Genomic DNA, 19,179 nt, shown 5'->3' on the forward strand with positions numbered 1-19,179 from the left:
GCCGCGGACGCGGGCGTGGTCGTGGACGCGGCGAACCCCCCGGTCGGGGTAGAGGTCAAACAAATACCTCTACTCAGTATGAGAGAGAACAACTTGATGCTGCTGATAAGAATACTATGGTGCACTTTCCATGAGCGCTACGGAAATCACTTTCCAAGCAAGTGTGCTTTGAATCCAAACAAGAAAGCATCTACAAACACTCAAGCTAACGCGGTTACTGCACCAAATCCACCTACAGCGCCGTCCGAAACACCCTCTGCAAATGCAGTTAATATTGATTTCGACGCTCTTAATGCCTTCGCTATATCAGTTCGCTGTAGTACCGCTACTGTAGCTCAAGAGGACCAAAACCCGAACCACTCACATGATTGGATGCTTGACTCTGGGACAGTTGAAACAATGACTTATTCTAAGCATCACTTCACGTCCTTCACCCCCTGCGTACGTACGGCCAAGACTGCTACTGACGAGGCCTTCCAAACTGTCGGCTACGGCACTGTTTCGATCGAACTGGCAGATAAGGAGAACAAACCTTGTGGGCTTCTAGAGATTGAACGCGCTTGGTACGCGCCGGCCCTGTCACATAATCTTATTTCGTGTAAACAGCTGGCGCGCCAGGGTGTTCGCACACATATCGAGACCGAAGACACCACTGTTCTTATTCAGAACGGCAAGCAGATTGGTTTTGCAACTGCTAAGGATGCTCAATACTTTTTACATACAACAGGTGCCACAAGCCGCAAGGCAATTCAGAGCCTCTATCTCTGCGGTGCCCTGACACGCTCACCACCCACTGACCTCACTGCCAATGCTGTCAAAAAGGTGGTTCCTCCGCCGATCTCAATCCATCTCGCGCACCGACGTACGGCCCACGCCTCCGAGCGGAAGATCCGTGACTCCATTCAGCATGTCGTTGGATTCGACATCAAGAAAGGTACACTGCCAACACCCTGTGATCCCTGTCTCCGTGGAAAGGGTCACGCACTACCTGTTTCCCACAAAGAACCTCGTGATCTTGGTCTACGTGTTGGAGATCTTATCCATACAGACGTTTGCGGACCGCTTCCTACGCGCGGCCAGACTGGAGCATACTATTTTGTTACTTTCACGGATCATGCTTCCCGATACTGCTGGGTATTCTTGCTCAAGGAACGCAGCGAGGTACGAGACAAGTTCATTACTTTGCAGAACTATCTCAAGCGCCAGCTGAATATTGATGTTAAACGCGTCCATGGCGATAATGCACCTGAACATCAACCACTTGCATCTTACTGTCAAGAACAGGGTATTGTCTGGGACCCCGCGCCTCGCTACCGCTCGAATCTTAATCCAATCGCTGAAATCAAAAACCGCCATCTGGTTGAACCCTGTATCTCAGTTATGGCTGACAATCAGCTACCCCGCTTTCTGTGGGATCATATCATTCTCGCGGTTAACTACATACAGAACAGACTTGTACACAGCGCCATTGGGAAGACACCCTACGAAGCCTTGTACGGCGTGCAACCTGATATCTCGCGGTGGAAGGCTCTTGGCTGCCGCTGCTGGCACCTGACTCCCAAAAAGACTCGTGATAAGTTGGAAGATCACATGCAGGAAGGTCGTTTTGTTGGCTACTCTGAGTCAGTCTACAAGATCTACGATATCCGAACTCGTCAGATTGTATACGCTCGTGATGTTATCTTCAACGAAGAACCTGTTTCGCAAATGCCATTGGCAACATCTACATACGATCTTGATTCCACACGCCACGGCGAGATTGACACAGAGGCTCCGGTCCAGGAAGACCCTCGTCGCTGGTCACCGTTCGATATACTCTCCCAACATGAGCAACCTGTCCCCATTCCTTTTCCTAGTTATCCCGCCGCAGACGAGCAGGAGAAAACCAACGAAGAACCGGACTGGTTACTGGAATACAAACGAACTGGTGTACTCCCACCTTTGCCTCCAGTCAATGACACTGTCCGCAACACCACGCCTGAACCGGCAGTTACTGTTGAACATAATGAGTCTGACAAACAGCCAGTTGTTACCGATTTTCCCACTACCAGTACCCACCGCACAGAACCCGCTGACCCCAGTATGGAACCTGCTAACCCCAGCATGGAACCCACACCACTGCCTGAACAGCCACTACGTCGTTCTACACGCACCCGCAAACCCTCACGCGCGCTTCTCGAGTCCCTGGAGTCATACACTATCAGTGCGAATGATGACCCAGACCTGAATACTGACGCCTTTTATAAACTACTTATTGATAATCATCTTGCTCATGCTCTGTCCCTGGAGACCGCAGCCACACAGTCTTCTCCCAGCCCGCAGACGGGGGGGACCAACTTCACCAAAGAACCAACATCTCAAGATACCGGCTATACTCCTACCTCGTACGCCGACGCTATGGCATGCGCTGAGGCATCTAAATGGCGTGAAGCAGTGCATCGTGAGATGCGGGAACAGATCAAGCAAGGCACCTTCCGCGTAGTCCCACGTCCCCGCAATACACGGCTTCTTCCGCTTAAGTGGGTATTCAAGATAAAGCATGATGGCACTTACAAGGCCCGCCTTGTCGTCAAGGGCTTCCGACAGCGTGCTGGCAAAGATTATCAGATTGGAGAAATATATGCGGCCGTCGCTAAAAGTGTCAGCTTCAAGACGTTCATTGCTCTGGCTGCTAAGCTACATTGGGTCTTGCATCACCTTGACGTTGTCACAGCGTTCCTTAACGCTGAACTACGCGAACCAATACACATCGAGCTACCGGACGGCTTCCAGGAAAGCGGCATGTGCGGCGAACTTGTCAAGTCGTTATATGGTTTGAAACAGGCACCACGCGAGTGGTATAACATGCTTCATGACTTCCTAGTAGCCAACGGCTTCAAATGCTTACATGCAGATCACTCTGTATTCGCAGGGAAGAGCCTCTTCATACTTGTTTATGTTGATGATCTGCTTCTACTCGCGCCGGATAATACTGTGGTTGACACCTTCAAAACACTGCTAGCTAAGCTTGTCAAGTTTACTGATAACGGTCCCTGCACCCGCTTCCTAGGCGTTGACATCATACGAACAGATGAAGGCATCTACCTCTCGCAAAGGTTCTACATACAAGACTGTCTAAAACGCTTCGGTCTCTCTACCTGCAAGACCTCCCCCGTACCCTACAACCCCAAGAACCCCTTGTCAGAACATGACGGAGTGGCAGATCCTGATGATCTTAAGGCATATCAGGAACGCAATGGCGCGCTTATCTGGATCATGGTTAACACTCGTCCGGATATTGCATTTGCAACAAGCAAGCTATCTTCTTTCGCTAGTAATCCGGCCAAACCACATCTTCAAGCCATGAATCTTGTCTGGCGTTATCTTGCTGGCTCACTTGACCGCTGCCCCTTCTATCGTCGTGGTGGACCTGGACTTATCGGCTTCTGTGATGCTGATTGGGCCGGCCCCCATTCTCTTAACGCGATGTCGACCTCTGGCTACGTGTTCCAACTTGCTGGGGGGCCCATCTCATGGAGTTCAAAGAAACAGACCGCTATTGCGCTATCCTCAACCGAGAGTGAGTATATCGCTCAAGCAGTAGCGACACAAGAGCTACTCTGGCTCCAATTACTGTTTACTGAACTGGATATCCAACGCTTCAATGCTACACCTGTCTTAATGACTCGTCCCACTGTTATTCGTGCTGACAACCAGTCCGCTATCGCCCTGGCCAAGAACCCCGAGTTCCACGCTCGTACGAAGCACGTTTCCATCAAATGACATTTCATACGTCGAGAAGTACGTGCTAAGAATGTTGAATTTGTCTACATCAATACAACTGTACAAGCGGCCGACGGTCTCACCAAGCCACTCGAACGCCTTGCCTACTCCCGCTTTATCAAGCAACTCGGTATGGTGGATCATGTTTGAAATCTCGTCTAATATTCCTTTATCTACATACGTTTTATTTCCCGTTTAGGAAACGTGAACAACCTCACGTCTTCCCTTTGTACGTAATCCCGCTGACTACGTCCTCGTTCATGGGGGGTGTGAAAGGAGATCACGTGATCTCGGACCTAGTCACCTAGCCACCCAGTCACCTCCTCGCGTAGTTAGCTAGTTAGTCTGGACACACACACAATATCATCATATTGCTTCCACAAGACGCTTCTGTGACAGCAATGTTATTGATATTGGTGTGTACGTGTAGGCTAGCTAGCTAACTACAGGAGTAGATGATCAGGTGACTAGGTCTGAGGTCATATGACCTCTGACAACCCCCTATGAGTGAGGACGTAGTCAGCGCTGATTGTACGTAAAAAAGAGGAAAAGTGAGGTTGTTCGCATTTCCTGAGCGGGAAATAAAGTCATGTAGATACAGAAATATTAGGTAAGATTATGATCACAATCTACCATGTAGTACGGCGGTTAATAGCGGCTATCGGGTAAAAATGATTTCATGTGTTTACTGCCGGCAGAATAAGTATGAAGTCTGATTGGATTGCGTAGCTTATCTGACATACTTATCTATATGAAGCTGTACGTACACTATTGGATGACTTGCTTGGCTTCGCCATACAGATGGCTACTAGTCCTGAGCACCACGAAGAGGTGCAAGTCTTGCCCAGGGTGTTGTACACAGATATCCCGTACAACTGGGGTGCAGTAAATCAAGGAAACAGTCAAAATTATACATACCTAGAAGATGATAGGATCATTTTCATCCCCGTCTTTTTCAACTCTGATAGGCTGGCTGGGATCATGTCCTTCTACATCCTCAATAAGGATAGAATCACGTATAGATCCCCCTGTCAGGCCCCTGCCTTGCGCAGCAGCATCTGTACCATCCGTAAGTCCCGTCTAAACCTCATCCCGTACGGAGCAACGTGATGCCTGATCCGACCATTTACAGTTGGCGCATGCTCCGCCCCATGCACCTGGTAAATGGCGACACGAGGGAAAAGTCATCGTACCCGGGTGAGCGTGGCATCTCGAACACGGGGCAGGCAGACGACTTCCACGGGATTGTATGAGGCAGGCATTAATGTACGAGGGTCGGCAGGACTCAAGCTGATGAGCTGTAATCCGGCCACGTCGGAACTCAATATCTTGCCCAGGCATGGCAGCCACCTCCCTCTGTACACTAGTAAAGACGTACGGTCCCATCAATGCTGGTGATCCCGTAGGAAGCACTGGATTCTGACCAGGGGGAAGCTGTTCGTACATACGGACGAAGTATTCCTCCAGATTGCGGAGGGGGTGGGGAAGCGGGAGGCGCGGCCGCGGCCGGAGGTGGTGTTATTGGGCAGACTATATAGAATCATGATATGCAGTTGGAATATGTACGTAGACACGTCTAACAAGCCAGATAAGAAGGAAAAGGAGCTCAGCTATCTGATTTTGATCATCTAGCACGTACGAGGCCATGGTGGTAGGTGGTGGTGGTGATGGTGATGATGATGATGATAGTGGTGATAGTGGTAGTAGATGTGTTAACGGAAGGCAGAGATGGGAGATAGAACTTACTCAGTAGATTTAAACTAACACTGTATTTACTGTTTTAACTGTTTGATTCCTATTTTGTACGTACAGAGGCCTCACCACCGTGGACCCTACTCTGCCTGCCTACCCTGCCGTAGGAACGCACGAACCTGCTATCGTGTAGAGTAGTGTGTAATCAGAGACCTGATGGCCCATACCCGGCCGCCCGATTCTTGTCATCCTCCCCGGTCACATATCTCTTCCTCGTATGATGAGGTGGTGAGGGGGACTGGGATAGTTGATGCTTCAGAGATGCATCCAAAGCCTCTATCTCAGCATCCAGAGCATCAAGATCATCTTGATCTTCTCGTACGGCTGATCCCTCTTGTACGACTGACTCCTCTTTTTCAATGATCTCTCTTTTGATCTTCTTCTCCTCCTTGACCTTGGTCTCCTCTGCCTTATCTGTAGTAGAGGAAGGTACTGTACGGCGCTGAATGATCACATAGATCTGGTATGATCCGTGGCTGTACGAGAACCATTTCTTCAAGAAGTCCAGGACCTTCACATTGCCTCTGGCTGTTGGAGACAGAAAGACTGGTTGTTTCTGTACGATCCCTGTTGATAGACGGAATTGATCATCAAAGCTGCGTACGTACGTACAGCCAGTCATTGAGGAAAGTAGCTCATCTCGGAGGAAGTCATCGAGATTATGAAGTACGTAATTATCGATATAGGTCTGTACCTGCTCTGTAGAATAATAAGGTTAGTAATATATAAATATAAAGAATAGGAAGTCAAACCTAGCAAAGTACATGTAATAACTGGAATATCATCTTCAGATTTTCCTTCCTGTACCTTGTAAAGGTAGAAATGAATAATAGTCTTCATACTGGCTGGGTCTTTTGAGGTCTTCTTGCGCAGGAAGGCATTCTGGCGGACATTCTCTCTTCCAAATACTGCCGTACGAGGACCGATACTAGATGATGAGGTAGTCTGTATGTACAAGCCAGATTGTACAGGTTGTGGCTCAGGCGATGCAGTAAGATCAACATGAGTAGTCTGTTTAGGCAAAGGATTGACTGCCTGGCAGGTCGGGCACCGCTGGTAATGAGCAGGATGAGGTCGGCCAGTAGCAGAACAGTAGTTGGTCCAGGGAAGAGCCATTTTGTATGAGAGATGCCTTGTACGAGAGATGTTGATTTTCCATTCTGTACGGGGAAGAGCAGGATCTTAAGACTTCAAACGTGCGGTGAAGTAGGAAAAATAGTAAACAAAGAATATACAGGCATCTTGTACAGCCATCATGGATAGCTACTCTGATCCCTGTTGCTCGATCCAATCAAAGGCCCCGGCTGGCGCCTCAGATAGTGTCAGATCAGCCGCTAAGCCTAATCTCATGTGTGTTATCACCCGCTCCCGTAAGCCAAGGTAGATCGTACGAAAAGGGGCTTCCGCTTCATCCGGACGTACTGGTGGTGGCTTTTCAGGGTCAGAGCCGAGCCCCAGCAGGATCCCCTGACACCATTCCAAAGTCTCTGAAGGTAGATACTCAGCCATATCCCAGCCTCGTACGGAGTCCCTTAGCTGCTGAAGAGACTCCTCGTGTACGAGAAGACCATGGTCGATTATATGTTCTGGATGATAATAATTCATGAACGGCCGACCAGAGACAACATATGACCTCTCTCGTTGCTTCCGGATACGGAGTTGGTTCCACGTGTGTACGTACGACAAGACCTGCGTCCGAAGAATAGGCATGTAGACCGCGTACAAAGCAATCTGATCTGGAATTATATCTTTAGAGAAACCTCCTACTTCAATCAAGACCTTGAAGTAGTTCTGTGAAAGGAGATCACGTGATCTCGGACCTAGTCACCTAGCTACCCAGTCACCTCCTCGCGTAGTTAGCTAGCTAGTCTGCACACACACACAATATCATCATATTGCTTCCACAGTAAGAAGCCTTGAATATGAAGTGTACAACGCGTAGAAACGATGAGAAACGATAGGGGATACAAATATTTGATGATTTTGTAGCCACCCGGGCTCATAACCTGTTACAGCAATGTTGATTGTTATTGGTGTGTACGTGTAGGCTAGCTAGCTAACTACAGGAGGAGATGATCAGGTGACTAGGTCCGAGGTCACATGACCTCTGACGGACACCCCCGTCTTTCCAGGTCTTACACGAGCGTACGCACTGCTGAGTCGCTTCGAGTTTGCTATCCTTTGCCCCAACAGTACTCGTCCTGCGTGGACATCTGTACCACTATAGCCGCTACATTTTCTTCATTCAGCCTCTTTCAAGAAAATAGAAACCCAGCCCCTGACAGCTATCCTCACTTCGGTTACCGTATGCTTCTCCACTGCCGATGTTCGCATGACAATGACTTGCAAACAATTTCCTCATGACGAGAGGCAGGTTACAGCACCCTGAAAATATCCTACTCCAGAGCAATAAGGAGTCCGCAGAGACTTAGGGCTTTCAAATAGTGGATGGAGTTTTCCATTCGTCCGCATCTCCGGCCAAGCTTCGACTGCCCCAAGGGCAAGACCACTTCTTTCCTTAGTATGCCTCCCTTCAGCACCCAACAAGGCAAGCAGGGTTGTGGGAGCTGAGGCTCAGAGGATATAATCTAATGACTCTAACCAGGGCCCTGTTGGTTGTCACCCTGTTATGATACTATATGTATATTTTTCGCAGATTTGAGGTTTTTTAAAACAATGTCGAATGATCCTCTTCTACCAGGAAAAGTTGGGAAAAAAAAAGAAAAAAAAAAAAAAAAAAAAAAAAAAAAAAAAAAGGAAAGAAAAAAATAATTAAACTTCAAAGTTAAAACACAACTTAACTTTAGGGCAAAAAGTTTTTTCCGACTCATTGCCATTGGTCATGTATTCAAGCGCCGCCATCAACAGAAGCCGGACTGGCTTCTAACCGTGCAATTTGAAATTTGCCCAAATTATGAGTTTTTAGCCACCAAGTCATTAGTGCCTCTGTCTCACGGTGTTGTAGTAGTTTAAACTCTAATCTTTGTTTGCCGAAATCCTGAAATTCAATTCTTTTGATTCTCGGTCATCATGGACAGCAATAACTAGCTTGACTTAAGTTAAGTATGTAGTTCTTTCACCCGTGGGTGAGCTGAGCCCTTTATTTGGACTATTGTTATCCTCAATTCATTGCACGACAACATATACATGTATCGAAGTAGCCAGAGTCAAAGGACACGACCCTTGATCACTAATTGATTGCGCCATTGAACCTCGGAGATAGGTGACCGTTAAGGCCTAGAAGGGGTTTAACTGAACCCACTCTGTACGATAGGCTATGTTCCAGTGTCGATCAGGGGGGTCGGGTTTAACCTTTCTCGGCCTCTACCGTAGCAGCAAAGATCGGACAGCCAAGCCCCGACCTCGGCGCACATCCCGTTGTGGACCGGCTCTAGACCCAACGGATTATAACACTAAACAATTCGGGATTTGTAGTGTCGGTATAGCTATGATATAGCCATTCGATCAAGAATTCACTCCGGCAATGACTCCTACAGAGATGTGAGCTGTTTCTTTACCACCATAGCACCAATATTGATCAAAAGGTTGTCCATGAAAAGGACCGGAATGCTCGCCAATTATTCACATTCACGATCATTTGGTTGGTGTTGTAGCCACGTCTGCATATAGCTTACATACATAGCGTTAGTGGTCAGTACGTTTAACCTTATCGAGATCCTCATCGCCACGAGGACGGTCTTCCCGTCTCGCACATTACCAATTTAAGATTATGATATTCCAAGACGTCTTGTATTCAAAGGCCACGCTAGTTGGACAATTAAGGTCCAATAGCTACATATATTCAGCAGTCTTTTCTATCTGTGGCCGAGGGATTTTCCTTTCCCTGGCCTCAAACAATGCCGCGTACGGCGGGCAACAGCGGCCATCGGGCAAAAACGATTCTGATGGCCAAATACGTTCACCGCTGACCTCACCGCCAGATGATGCTTATTATTTCTCTACGTACAGTGCTTTATTCTCTACATTTATTATGTTGTTGATTATGGTACATCTTACCATTGACCTAGAGTTGTACAAGGCTGAGATTATTAATCTATTCCATCAGAATCCATAAGTAATATTACTAACTTCTACTATTAAAGCTAAAAAGTACCATGTATAAGTCTGTGAGCGTATAATCAAGAGTCGCTTAATATATATTATGATACTAGTATACAGCTTATCTAATAATACTATCTCCAACTACTGCTGCGCCTCCTGTCTTCCTTCCCTCTATAATATAGAGGAATACTTTATCTGTATATATTAATCGTTTTCTTCTAGTTAAAATCCAGTGCTCTCTACAGAGATACCAGAGTTAATGAGACTGTACATCTTTACTAACATATAGAGAGATGTAGCTGCCATGCCTGGCTAAAATATTAAATTCTGATATAATTAGATTATAGCTTATGTCGGAACACTAACCGCTAGACCAAAAACGATATATCGCCATCAGTCAGACTAGCGACGGAGAGATTACTGTCCCAACAGTTTATAAGCTTAAGTCTTGCTAACTTTTATATATCAATACCTGCCCGTAATAGAATAACTAAAGTATCATAGTCAGGATCCCTAGAATAACATATTATAGTGGCTACGGGAGTCAAGATTATTGATAGTATATCTGTATTCTCCCGGCGCTTATAAGGCACTGACTTCTTACTACTGGACTACTGATCTCTCAAGGATTAGTTTATTCTGCGGATATAGGCTTTGAGTAAACACCATCTCTATCTATTTCTAACCTACCAGTTACTCTTGAGCTCTCGAGCCCCATACGTATATGAAATTGGCCTTGATGCTAGGCGGACAATTCCTGACCCGTTATGAAATTTAGCGGTAAGGAACGGAATAACTATTTATGAGTAGAGTCTAAGCTCAGAGCATATCACCGAGCCGGAAGGTCTTTCTTAGATACACCACAGCACCAATCCCAAACACAGCCGTTTCTCGCCATCCAGATTTCCCTGCACCCTCCCTTCACAAGACAAACTGTATACTTAAGTCCGCGAGAAATTCTTAAAGACCGACCGCGCTGACCAAGAACTGCGCCGCAGTTTGCGCATCATCGCCATAGGAAAGGTGGGCCATGACATCGGAGCCGTTCTCGCAGACCGGGTCGCCAGTGGCGCAGAACTCCTTCACTTTGGAGGAGTCGAGGGTGTCGACCGACTCGGCCTTGAGCGGGTCACCGAAAAGCACGGCCGCTTGGATCTCCCCCGAGCTCAGCTGGCTAGCGGCGTTGTGCACCACCATGGCGCCCTGCGAGTAGCCGCCCACCACGACCGTGGTGTTGGGGCATTGGCTGATGGCCTGCTTGACTAATGAGGCCATGGTACTGCCGCCAGAGGCGCCCATGTCGGCGTTACCCTGTTTGATGGTTTGTTAGTTTGGATGCCGAGGTGGGGGAGCGAAGGTTTGTGGAGGGGGATGGGGGAACATACGGCCCAGTCAGCAGGGTAATCGACACCCTGCACGGCGACCTTGTTGCTGGTCAGGGACTTCAGGTCAGAGGCCACCTCGGGCCCGACGATGGTGCCCATGTTGCCGGTCTCGGAGGTACCGCGGGCGAAAATGAAGGTAAGCTCCTTGCAGCCGGTGTTGTCGGTGACGTCGTTGGCAGTGGAGGAGTCTAGTGAGGGTTTGTCAGGATGGGAGTTTAGCTGATGGGTAGGAAAGGATCCTGCATACCGGTCGTAGCACGGCCAAAGAGGCTGCTGAAATCGCCGCTGGAACCGCTCGTGGTGGTGGTGCCACTGCTGGGGAACAGCGATTCCAGGGCACCTAGACCGTCGCTGGTGCTGGTGCCACTGCTGGGGAACAGCGATTCCAGGGCACCCAGACCGTCGCTGGTGCTGGTGCCGGTGCTGGCGCCACTGATCGGGAACAGAGATTCCAAGGCACCCAGACCGTCACTAGTACCGGTGCTAGATCTGCCCAGCAACGACCGGTGGTTGACGCTCTGGGTCGGGGCACCCAGGGCGGTGGTAAGCAGAGAGAGAGCAACGACGGACTTCATTGTGAAATGAAAGACAAGATTGAATAAAGATCAAAAATGAACGTGATGATTAATTTGTTAACGAGGGTAGGACGAGCACAGCTCTTTTTGATTGCAAAGAATGATGGAGAAAGGAGGATGGAGGGAATGGTAGAGTGAATGGCTTGGATTTTATCAATTCGGGGGCATCTTTCGCTCTTTTATACTCACGCTCAAGCATGCTCAAGTCTCTAAAGTGAGGCCATCAAAAAATAAATGAACAGGGAAATTTTGTTTGTATGGGCCGTGTTTCAGATCCGAAGGCTGTCCGAAAGAGGTCGGCTCGAAAGAATTCAGGACGGGAGCTGAACCTCGGTACACGACCTGCCTCGGCGGCCAATGTTTCAGCGCGGTCAATCGCAGCTGAGATGTTCTCTCATGGTAAGAAGTGCCGACAGCACTGTGGTCTGATAGATGCAGATTTTCCTTGTTTCATCCCCCGGAGCCCACTTGGTGCTTTCTAGCGCAGCCCGCAATCGCCCAATTTTTAGGGCTGCTTTCCCCGTTTGGGCAAACGGCCGATCTAGACCAGTTGCGGGTAGATCTGTAACATATTGATTAATGATAACAGAAGGGTGTGCAATCCGGAAGAATTGTATAGCTCCCTATGACACAACTGATCTGCGTGCGGAGTGAGAATATGACAAGTCAAGGCAGATGGTGATATGACTGGCGATCATTATACCCTTCTCAATATTCCAGAACCGTGCAGTAGGCATTTTCTTCCAACCAATCATTACACTGACCATGTCTTGACTTGTTCCTAAATCCAGAAAGCATTCATCAAATCTCCGTCAAGCCCGAACGTTAATCCTCGGTCAAGAATACCATTCTTGTCCACTACTCGGAAATGAACCTTGACGTTACTCGGGAAGAAACCGTGGTGTTCTGCTCTCACTGTTTCTGAGGTGACGGGCCATTCCACCAACACCTCAGGACCGTCAAGGATCTCAAGCCAAAATCGCATGTGTTCTTGCTATCCATAGTAGTCTGATCATCTTGTTCCTGCTCCATCAATAAGCTATTGAGTAGAATATTACTGTAGTGCCAAATTCCCTGAATCTCTCTTCCTCCTCTTCACACTGCAGCCCGTTATACAATTAGTTTCTCAATTGGCGGTTTGCGCCAGAGCACTCTGTGTGGAATACGGCCTTGCGCCTTCCGACTCGTAGATCTATGTCTCAATCAAAACACCTTCCTAATCAGCTATTCCACGCAGGTAATTCAAGCCTCAGCCCGTGAGCCCACAGTTCGATGAAATCCTGCAATTTTGCAATCGTGTTTTGGTGCTGACTCGAATGAGAGCCACAATATCGATTGACTCCCAATGCACGGTAACTTTTGGACCCACTACCATCCTTCGATCAGATTTATACTGGGTCTATTGGCTAAATGCCTCGGCTTTCTCGCAGCCAAAGAACTCCCTGGTGTTGTCTCTCCACAGCCCGGGGTGAACAAATATGAATGGGTTAAGAACGCCTGAAGCCAGTTAACATTTAATTAGATACTACGCCATTCAGCGCATGGTTACTATATTCGCAATTTCCCAACAAACGAACAAGGAAGGAGCGTCGTTGCAGGTCACTTCTGTTACTAGTTGACTAGGCTTTATCTCTATCCATATGACTCAAGCAAGCCTGTTTCCTTCTATCCACCCTGGCAACCTCATTCATAGCTCATCACCACTACCGAACGAGATCAATATATTTAAATATTTATCAAAAACAGTGCTCTTTGAATATACTACCGCTTACAGCGATCTTCTATATCCTTGCTTATCACAACTACACAGACGATTAGATTAGAGGCCCCTCAAAACAGAAATCGTCAGTAGTTCGTAAGGATCGCTTAGCTAATTGGTAAAGCTGGACTGTCCTGTATTGTCCATCTAAAAACGGTCTATTATCGTCTGTTGTCGATAAGTTCATGTAAGGAAAGGTTATAGTCGAGCCACAGCGTAGCGTGGGAGAAATAGATAACAATCAACGGATACTTATGTCAGAAAACTTAGAGTGGTAGTCCATTGTTGTCTTCTTGACAAAGATCAGTTAGAGTCAATTGACATAGTACGAGTCGTTTGTCCAGGCACCGCATGTATAGGTGATTTAACATCATCTTCATCTACTGGCACAGAATTAAGGGTGGGTAGCTCAAACTAACAAGCGTCCGATTTGTGATGGCGAGCGACGTGACTGAGGCACGTGACGTAGTTTTCACTTACTTTGTTTGCCACACGTGATCTTGTTTTGTTTGTTCTGTTTGCTTCGCCTCGCTCGCTTACCTTCGTTGTTCGCACACGTCCCCCCACACTCCTTTCCTTTCCCCTCTCATGTTCGATATTCTAGTTTAGACGCTCCAAATAGGATTATTTGATTGGCTCCCACACGATTTATTTGTACTAACCTTATGATGGCTACCATTGATCTTTGCTACTTATCTGGTAGTAATGTACGCCTACCCTGATCAGGTAAAGCTCACTTGTTAGTTTTCATTCACGACTACTGAGCCATTGAAAGGCCACAATTCTGTTTGTCTACTTGATATTTACTATAAGTGAAGAATACTTATTCCTTGTTTCTGTTGATATACTGATGTTTAATAATATATATTAGTATTTACATGAATGATTATAGACCTTTAATTCTGTGCAGAGTATACTAAAAGTTCTTCTATTGCTATGATAGTTCATGGAATTTTAACTATATATTTTTATAGAAGCTGTAGGATATAGTAGTAATATAGTCAGTCTAATATAATCTGCTAATACTATAGTCTACTAATCCAGGATCTAGTAGTCCAGGACCTGGTGTGACAGCGTGCCACATGACAACGAAATGATTGAATTGCAAGCTTATATGTGATGCGCGTTCTGAGTCTGTTGACTCAGAATTCTAGTCTTTTACTGGTTAGTCTAGTGGTTAGCAGCACCGAACGATTCACTTCTGAAGCGCACCAGAATTAGATCGTGACACCTGGTCTATAGCTAACAGACCACAGTATTAGTAGACTATATAATAATTAAGTAATACTCTGACAAGCCGGCCAGAACAGCAGCAGACTACTAAGAAAATATAAGCCAATAGTATCTGCCATATATATTACTTCTATGGAATATATAGGATATAGCAGTAATGTAGTTAGTCTGGTATAATCCACTAATACTGTAGTCTACTAACCCTAGACTAGGTCCTGGACTACCAGGGCCAGGATTAACAGACTATACCAGGCCGATTATACTGCTGCTATATCCTACACCTTCTACAGCACAAATATATACAGTAGATACCACTAGCTTATACATCCTCAGTAGTCTGCTGCTGTTCTGGCTGGGTTGTCAGAGTATTACTTAATTATTATATAGTCTACTAATACTGTAGTCTACTGATCATAGACCAGGTCCTGGATTATCTGTGAATGGCGGTCACATGACCGGAGGCTACCTCATCCTTCTCCCTCTGGCTGCACGTTTCTTCCTGTTGGCACGTATCTCGAGCCATCCAGTTGCCCCCATAGCTGAGAAACACACAATATCATCATATTGCTTCCACAGGTCTCCCGCTCACCCTGTGCTCAGTGATCGCCTCAGGCTGCTCAGGGCGTGCTCAGATCTACTCAGTGAGCAAAAAGCAGCTAGGGGTGAGCACTAAAACGGAAAGAGTAGGCCATTAACGGTCCTAGAAAATCAAGTACATATGAGAACAGTCGCTTGGTCCCATGCGATATGCTCGGCGATCGGCCTCATGAATCACGTGGTGTGCTTTGTTTGCCTTGTTTGTTTCGCCTCGCGCGCTCGCGCTGACTTATCCGTGTTGTTCTCCCACATTCTCCCTACACTCCTGCCTTTCCCTCCTGGTTTTAAATATTTCAGTCAAGTAGCGCCAAATGCAACAGATTCGACCGGCTACCACACACTGCTTGGCCCACCTTGGCCCTCTTGGTGGCGGATACGAGTCGGATTATCTGTTGTCCCGGCCCGGTCCCGAATTACGCCGCCCGCTTCGCCTCAAGAGTCTGCACCTCGTTCCCTTCGACTCCAAAATGAGGAGCGCGCCTCTCCGCAGCATCTTTAGTGACAGGCTGAAGCCGGGGTCCACCGGCTTATAAGAGACATCGACAGCCAGGAGGAAGACGCCAGCGAGCAAAACAACACCGACACCGAACACCTGGAGGCGTCGTCGCGATCTCGATTCGACTTATTCCTTATGCATCCAACTCTATCTCAGTCCCTGTCATACCCTTCCTCTGCTACCCACTAGCACGGCATCACGACAAATCCTCTTCCTTCCTTCTTCTACCGAGACATGGCTCCGTTACTGGGCCATGATACGCGCTCACCTTCCCGACGAAATGGCCACGAGATGACACCAAAGAACATTCTCTATATCGACGCGTACGACTCTTTCTCCTACAATGTTGTCGCCATGCTTGAGGAGGTGCTGGATGTCCAAGTTACAATTATGCATATTGACTCAACATGGCCGGATGGGAATGCTGCCGACTTTCTCAAACACTTCGAAGCCGTTGTTCTTGGGCCGGGCCCTGGTGATCCACATATACCGGACGATGTGGGAATCATGGAGGATATCTGGAACCTGAGCACTGCAGACATGCTTCCAGTTCTCGGCATATGTCTCGGTTTTCAGAGCTTATGCCTTCGTCACGGTATTCCTATTCTCCGGCTACCGTATCCGCTCCATGGCCAGGTTCGCCGCGTTCAAACTACCGGTGAAGATATATTTGATCGCGTACCCAATCTGGAGGTCACTCTATACCACTCCCTATATGCCCAGCTGGAGAAGGTACAGAATGACCACGAAGAGGCACGATCAGACAAGTCTGCAGCACAAGAGCTTGATATTCTGGCATGGCTGCCCTTAGAGGAACAGGTCTCCACTGGCTTGGTTCAGCCGATACAACTTCCAATGGCTGTGCGCCATAAGAGCAGACCCTTCTGGGGTGTTCAATTTCATCCAGAATCTTGCAAGTCGGACAAGGAAGCATGCAGACAGATACTGGGGGAATGGTGGAAGATGTCTCTCCACTACAACAGAACCAGTAGACGAGGCACTCCTCTGAAAATGATACGCGACTGCCTCCACGAATCGGACGCCATAGCTTCTTTACCGAACATCGTGCATACCATGTTGACCTGGTGCACATCTACTTCAAGATACTCTTTTTCTCGACACTTCTACACTAAACCGCTAGATTCGGCCTTGATTTGTGAGACCCTCAACAGTTCCGGTTCCCCGACAGTGATGTTTAAATCCAATGGCCGACACAGCATCATATCTGTACCTAGTCCTGGCAGCTGGAGGTTAGAATTCTTCACGCAGACTGAAAGGCTTTTCATGGAAAATCTTAATTGCGAGAATGCCCTAGAAGGGCAGTCTGTGATTAATACATCCTTGTCAACCAGCCAGTTCTGGGATGTCCTTCGATACTTGATGGACATGAAAAAGGTCGAATCAGGCAGTAAGGATGTCCCGTTTTGGGCTGGGTTCCTCGGGTACTTCTCATATGAAATGGGGCTCGCTTGCCTTCCGCACGCAAAAGGACATGGCCACAACTCCTCGGTAGAGGATTCAGAAGATCCAGTGGATGCGAGTCTACTATGGACTGAACGGAGTGTGATTCTCGACCATGAGTCTGGCCGTGTTACTGTACAATCTACACGGGAAGCTGACAATGAGCCGGCGGGGTGGATCGAGGAAACAGTGCGACTCCTGCAAGATTTATTATTTCATCCTGTCGTGGACATTATCGACAGTATCACAACCGACACAGTGGCTCTGGATTCCATACTCAGTCGATCCACAGCACAATTTCCGAATGAACAACAATACAAAGAACAGTTTGACGCCTGTATCGCCGAACTGCACGCCGGTGAATCATACGAACTGTGCCTTACCTGCGAAACAGTAATCACAGTGCCTTGCTCTGAACCAGACAATGGTAGCATGAACTTTCCTTGGCTGTTGTACAAGCGCCTTCAAAAGTACAACCCCGCATCTTTCAGTGCTTATGCAAAATTAGGAAAAGTCAAAGTTCTAAGCAGCAGCCCTGAGTGCTTTCTCAATTGGGACCGGAAGTCTCTTCTGGAGATGAAACCTATGAAAGGTACCGTGAGGAAAGCAGACAATATGACGCTTGGAATGGCCAAAGAGATTCTCAGTTCGACCAAGGAAACCGCGGAAAACCTCATGATTGCGGACCTTATCCGGCATGATCTCTATGGTATCTGTGGTTCAGGTGGCGTATGTGTTGAGAAACTTCTTGAGGTCGAGGATTACGGGCATGTTTTTTCAATGATTACACATGTCAAAGGCCAAGTTGATCCAACTCGGCCTGGGTTCGCTGCACGGGACCTTCCACAGTTGCAGTCGGCGGATATGTCAGCATACGGGCTTACGGCTCTGCAGAGATGCCTTCCGCCAGGTTCTATGACTGGTGCACCGAAGGAACGTTCTTGCATGCATCTCTCCTCTATCGAGTCTCGTAGGCGCGGAGTGTATTCTGGTGTCATGGGATTTCTGGATCTCGGGGGAGGTGGCAGCTTTTCAGTCCTTATCCGTACCGCATTCAGCTCTTCTAATGACAACTGTCTCGAACAAAAATGGCGAATTGGAGCGGGCGGAGCTGTTACGATCCTAAGCACCGCTCAAGGCGAATGGGATGAGATGTTGACAAAGCTAAACACGGTTTATACGGTTTTCAAGCCGACTACTTCAGTAGTCCTCAGCTAAACAAGCACATATTAGGGATTTTGCTTCCCAGATCTGCTCATACGACAACACTGATCACTATCGCCATAAAGCTAACAACGGAGACCGACTCCACGCAAATACCCTTTGCGCTCATGGGAAGGATTCCATGAGAAGGTGGGCTGCAACTCAAGCAATCGAGCCTCTTAACCCACATTGGCACCAAAGTCTGTTGCAGGCTATCTTCGCCTGACGTATCGATTCGACAGAGGTGTTCTTTGTTTTTACCTCCGCCTTAAAATGAGTGCGAAGCGCTCAACAACACAAATTCTGTCCATCAGGTGCAGAATCTTGCTGTGCGCATGTCTTGATCGCGCTGATCACGTCGACTGTGTTGTTTGAAAGGCCGATCCCTTTGATTTGAACTCAACTTTTTCCAGTAGAAGTAAGGAGCTGCGGAGAGCCGCGCTCTAATCAAGATACCAACAGGTCAAAAGGTTGCACCTGAGTCCAGGGCAACTGTAAAGGACTTAGGCATTTCTGTCCACGCTCGCTGCCCGTTACGCGGCCATACGCTCCGACGTTACGCCCGTTGTGCTCACTCTCGCAAACCGCTGTCGGCCGCCCACGCCGCCAACACCCACTCCTGTGCCCTTCCACTCCTCCGCCCACCGGCCAGTCACGTGGGCCTCCGCCGTAGTTGTGAGGGCTACACAAAACGCAAGCGCCCGGCTGTGCGCCCCCCTCCCCACGCCGGTTGACGGTCCGAGGCGTCGCTACATGGCGATGTGGAGAGGTTGATCGGTGGATTTGCCAGCCCGTGCGGCCTACGACCTGCCTGAGAGGCGTTGTCGGTGGGCGACCTACAAGGATCTCTACGGTGCATGTACGCGAGGTCGGCCAGATATTAGATTTTGGTGT

General features: G+C 48.0%; 7 protein-coding genes across 7 annotated transcripts; 2 read left to right on the top strand and 5 right to left on the bottom strand.

The window, feature by feature from the left end:
• Positions 1-4,748: 4,748 nt before the first annotated feature.
• Positions 4,749-5,271, bottom strand: BO83DRAFT_462149 (DUF3716 domain-containing protein). Its single transcript, XM_025537280.1, has one exon. The coding sequence runs from the start codon at positions 5,206-5,208 to the stop codon at positions 4,843-4,845; it is 366 nt and encodes a 121-aa protein (XP_025381765.1). The 5' UTR covers positions 5,209-5,271; the 3' UTR covers positions 4,749-4,842.
• A 388-nt stretch (positions 5,272-5,659) lies between these two features.
• Positions 5,660-6,630, bottom strand: BO83DRAFT_404382 (uncharacterized protein; the record flags this gene model as incomplete). Its single annotated transcript, XM_025533702.1, has 2 exons — positions 5,660-6,213; positions 6,267-6,630. The coding sequence occupies 2 exons, from the start codon at positions 6,628-6,630 to the stop codon at positions 5,660-5,662; spliced, it is 918 nt and encodes a 305-aa protein (XP_025381766.1).
• Positions 6,631-6,987: 357 nt separating this feature from the next.
• On the bottom strand, positions 6,988-7,263 carry BO83DRAFT_277825 (uncharacterized protein; the record flags this gene model as incomplete). Its single annotated transcript, XM_025527085.1, has 1 exon — positions 6,988-7,263. A coding segment is annotated over one exon (276 nt), but the record flags the coding sequence as incomplete, so codon positions are not given.
• Positions 7,264-10,361: 3,098 nt separating this feature from the next.
• Positions 10,362-11,698, bottom strand: BO83DRAFT_442457 (cutinase-domain-containing protein). Its single transcript, XM_025536411.1, has 3 exons — positions 11,209-11,698; positions 10,962-11,149; positions 10,362-10,887 (listed from the first exon to the last, which is right to left on the bottom strand). Exons 1-3 carry the CDS (start codon positions 11,534-11,536, stop codon positions 10,537-10,539), a joined length of 867 nt encoding a protein of 288 aa, XP_025381768.1. The 5' UTR covers positions 11,537-11,698; the 3' UTR covers positions 10,362-10,536.
• A 3,257-nt stretch (positions 11,699-14,955) lies between these two features.
• BO83DRAFT_383830 (uncharacterized protein) lies at positions 14,956-15,292 on the top strand. The gene has a single exon (XM_025532561.1). The coding sequence runs from the start codon at positions 14,980-14,982 to the stop codon at positions 15,199-15,201; it is 222 nt and encodes a 73-aa protein (XP_025381769.1). The 5' UTR covers positions 14,956-14,979; the 3' UTR covers positions 15,202-15,292.
• A 447-nt stretch (positions 15,293-15,739) lies between these two features.
• Positions 15,740-18,516, top strand: pabA (aminodeoxychorismate synthase pabA). The gene has a single exon (XM_025526898.1). The coding sequence runs from the start codon at positions 15,856-15,858 to the stop codon at positions 18,298-18,300; it is 2,445 nt and encodes an 814-aa protein (XP_025381770.1). The 5' UTR covers positions 15,740-15,855; the 3' UTR covers positions 18,301-18,516.
• A 302-nt stretch (positions 18,517-18,818) lies between these two features.
• Positions 18,819-19,144, bottom strand: BO83DRAFT_404385 (uncharacterized protein; the record flags this gene model as incomplete). Its single annotated transcript, XM_025533703.1, has 2 exons — positions 18,819-18,967; positions 19,021-19,144. 2 exons carry the CDS (start codon positions 19,142-19,144, stop codon positions 18,819-18,821), a joined length of 273 nt encoding a protein of 90 aa, XP_025381771.1.
• Between the last annotated feature and the right edge of the window lie 35 nt (positions 19,145-19,179).

This window comes from Aspergillus eucalypticola, assembly GCF_003184535.1.
Source record: "Aspergillus eucalypticola CBS 122712 chromosome Unknown BO83scaffold_70, whole genome shotgun sequence".
Taxonomy (NCBI): domain Eukaryota; kingdom Fungi; phylum Ascomycota; class Eurotiomycetes; order Eurotiales; family Aspergillaceae; genus Aspergillus; species Aspergillus eucalypticola.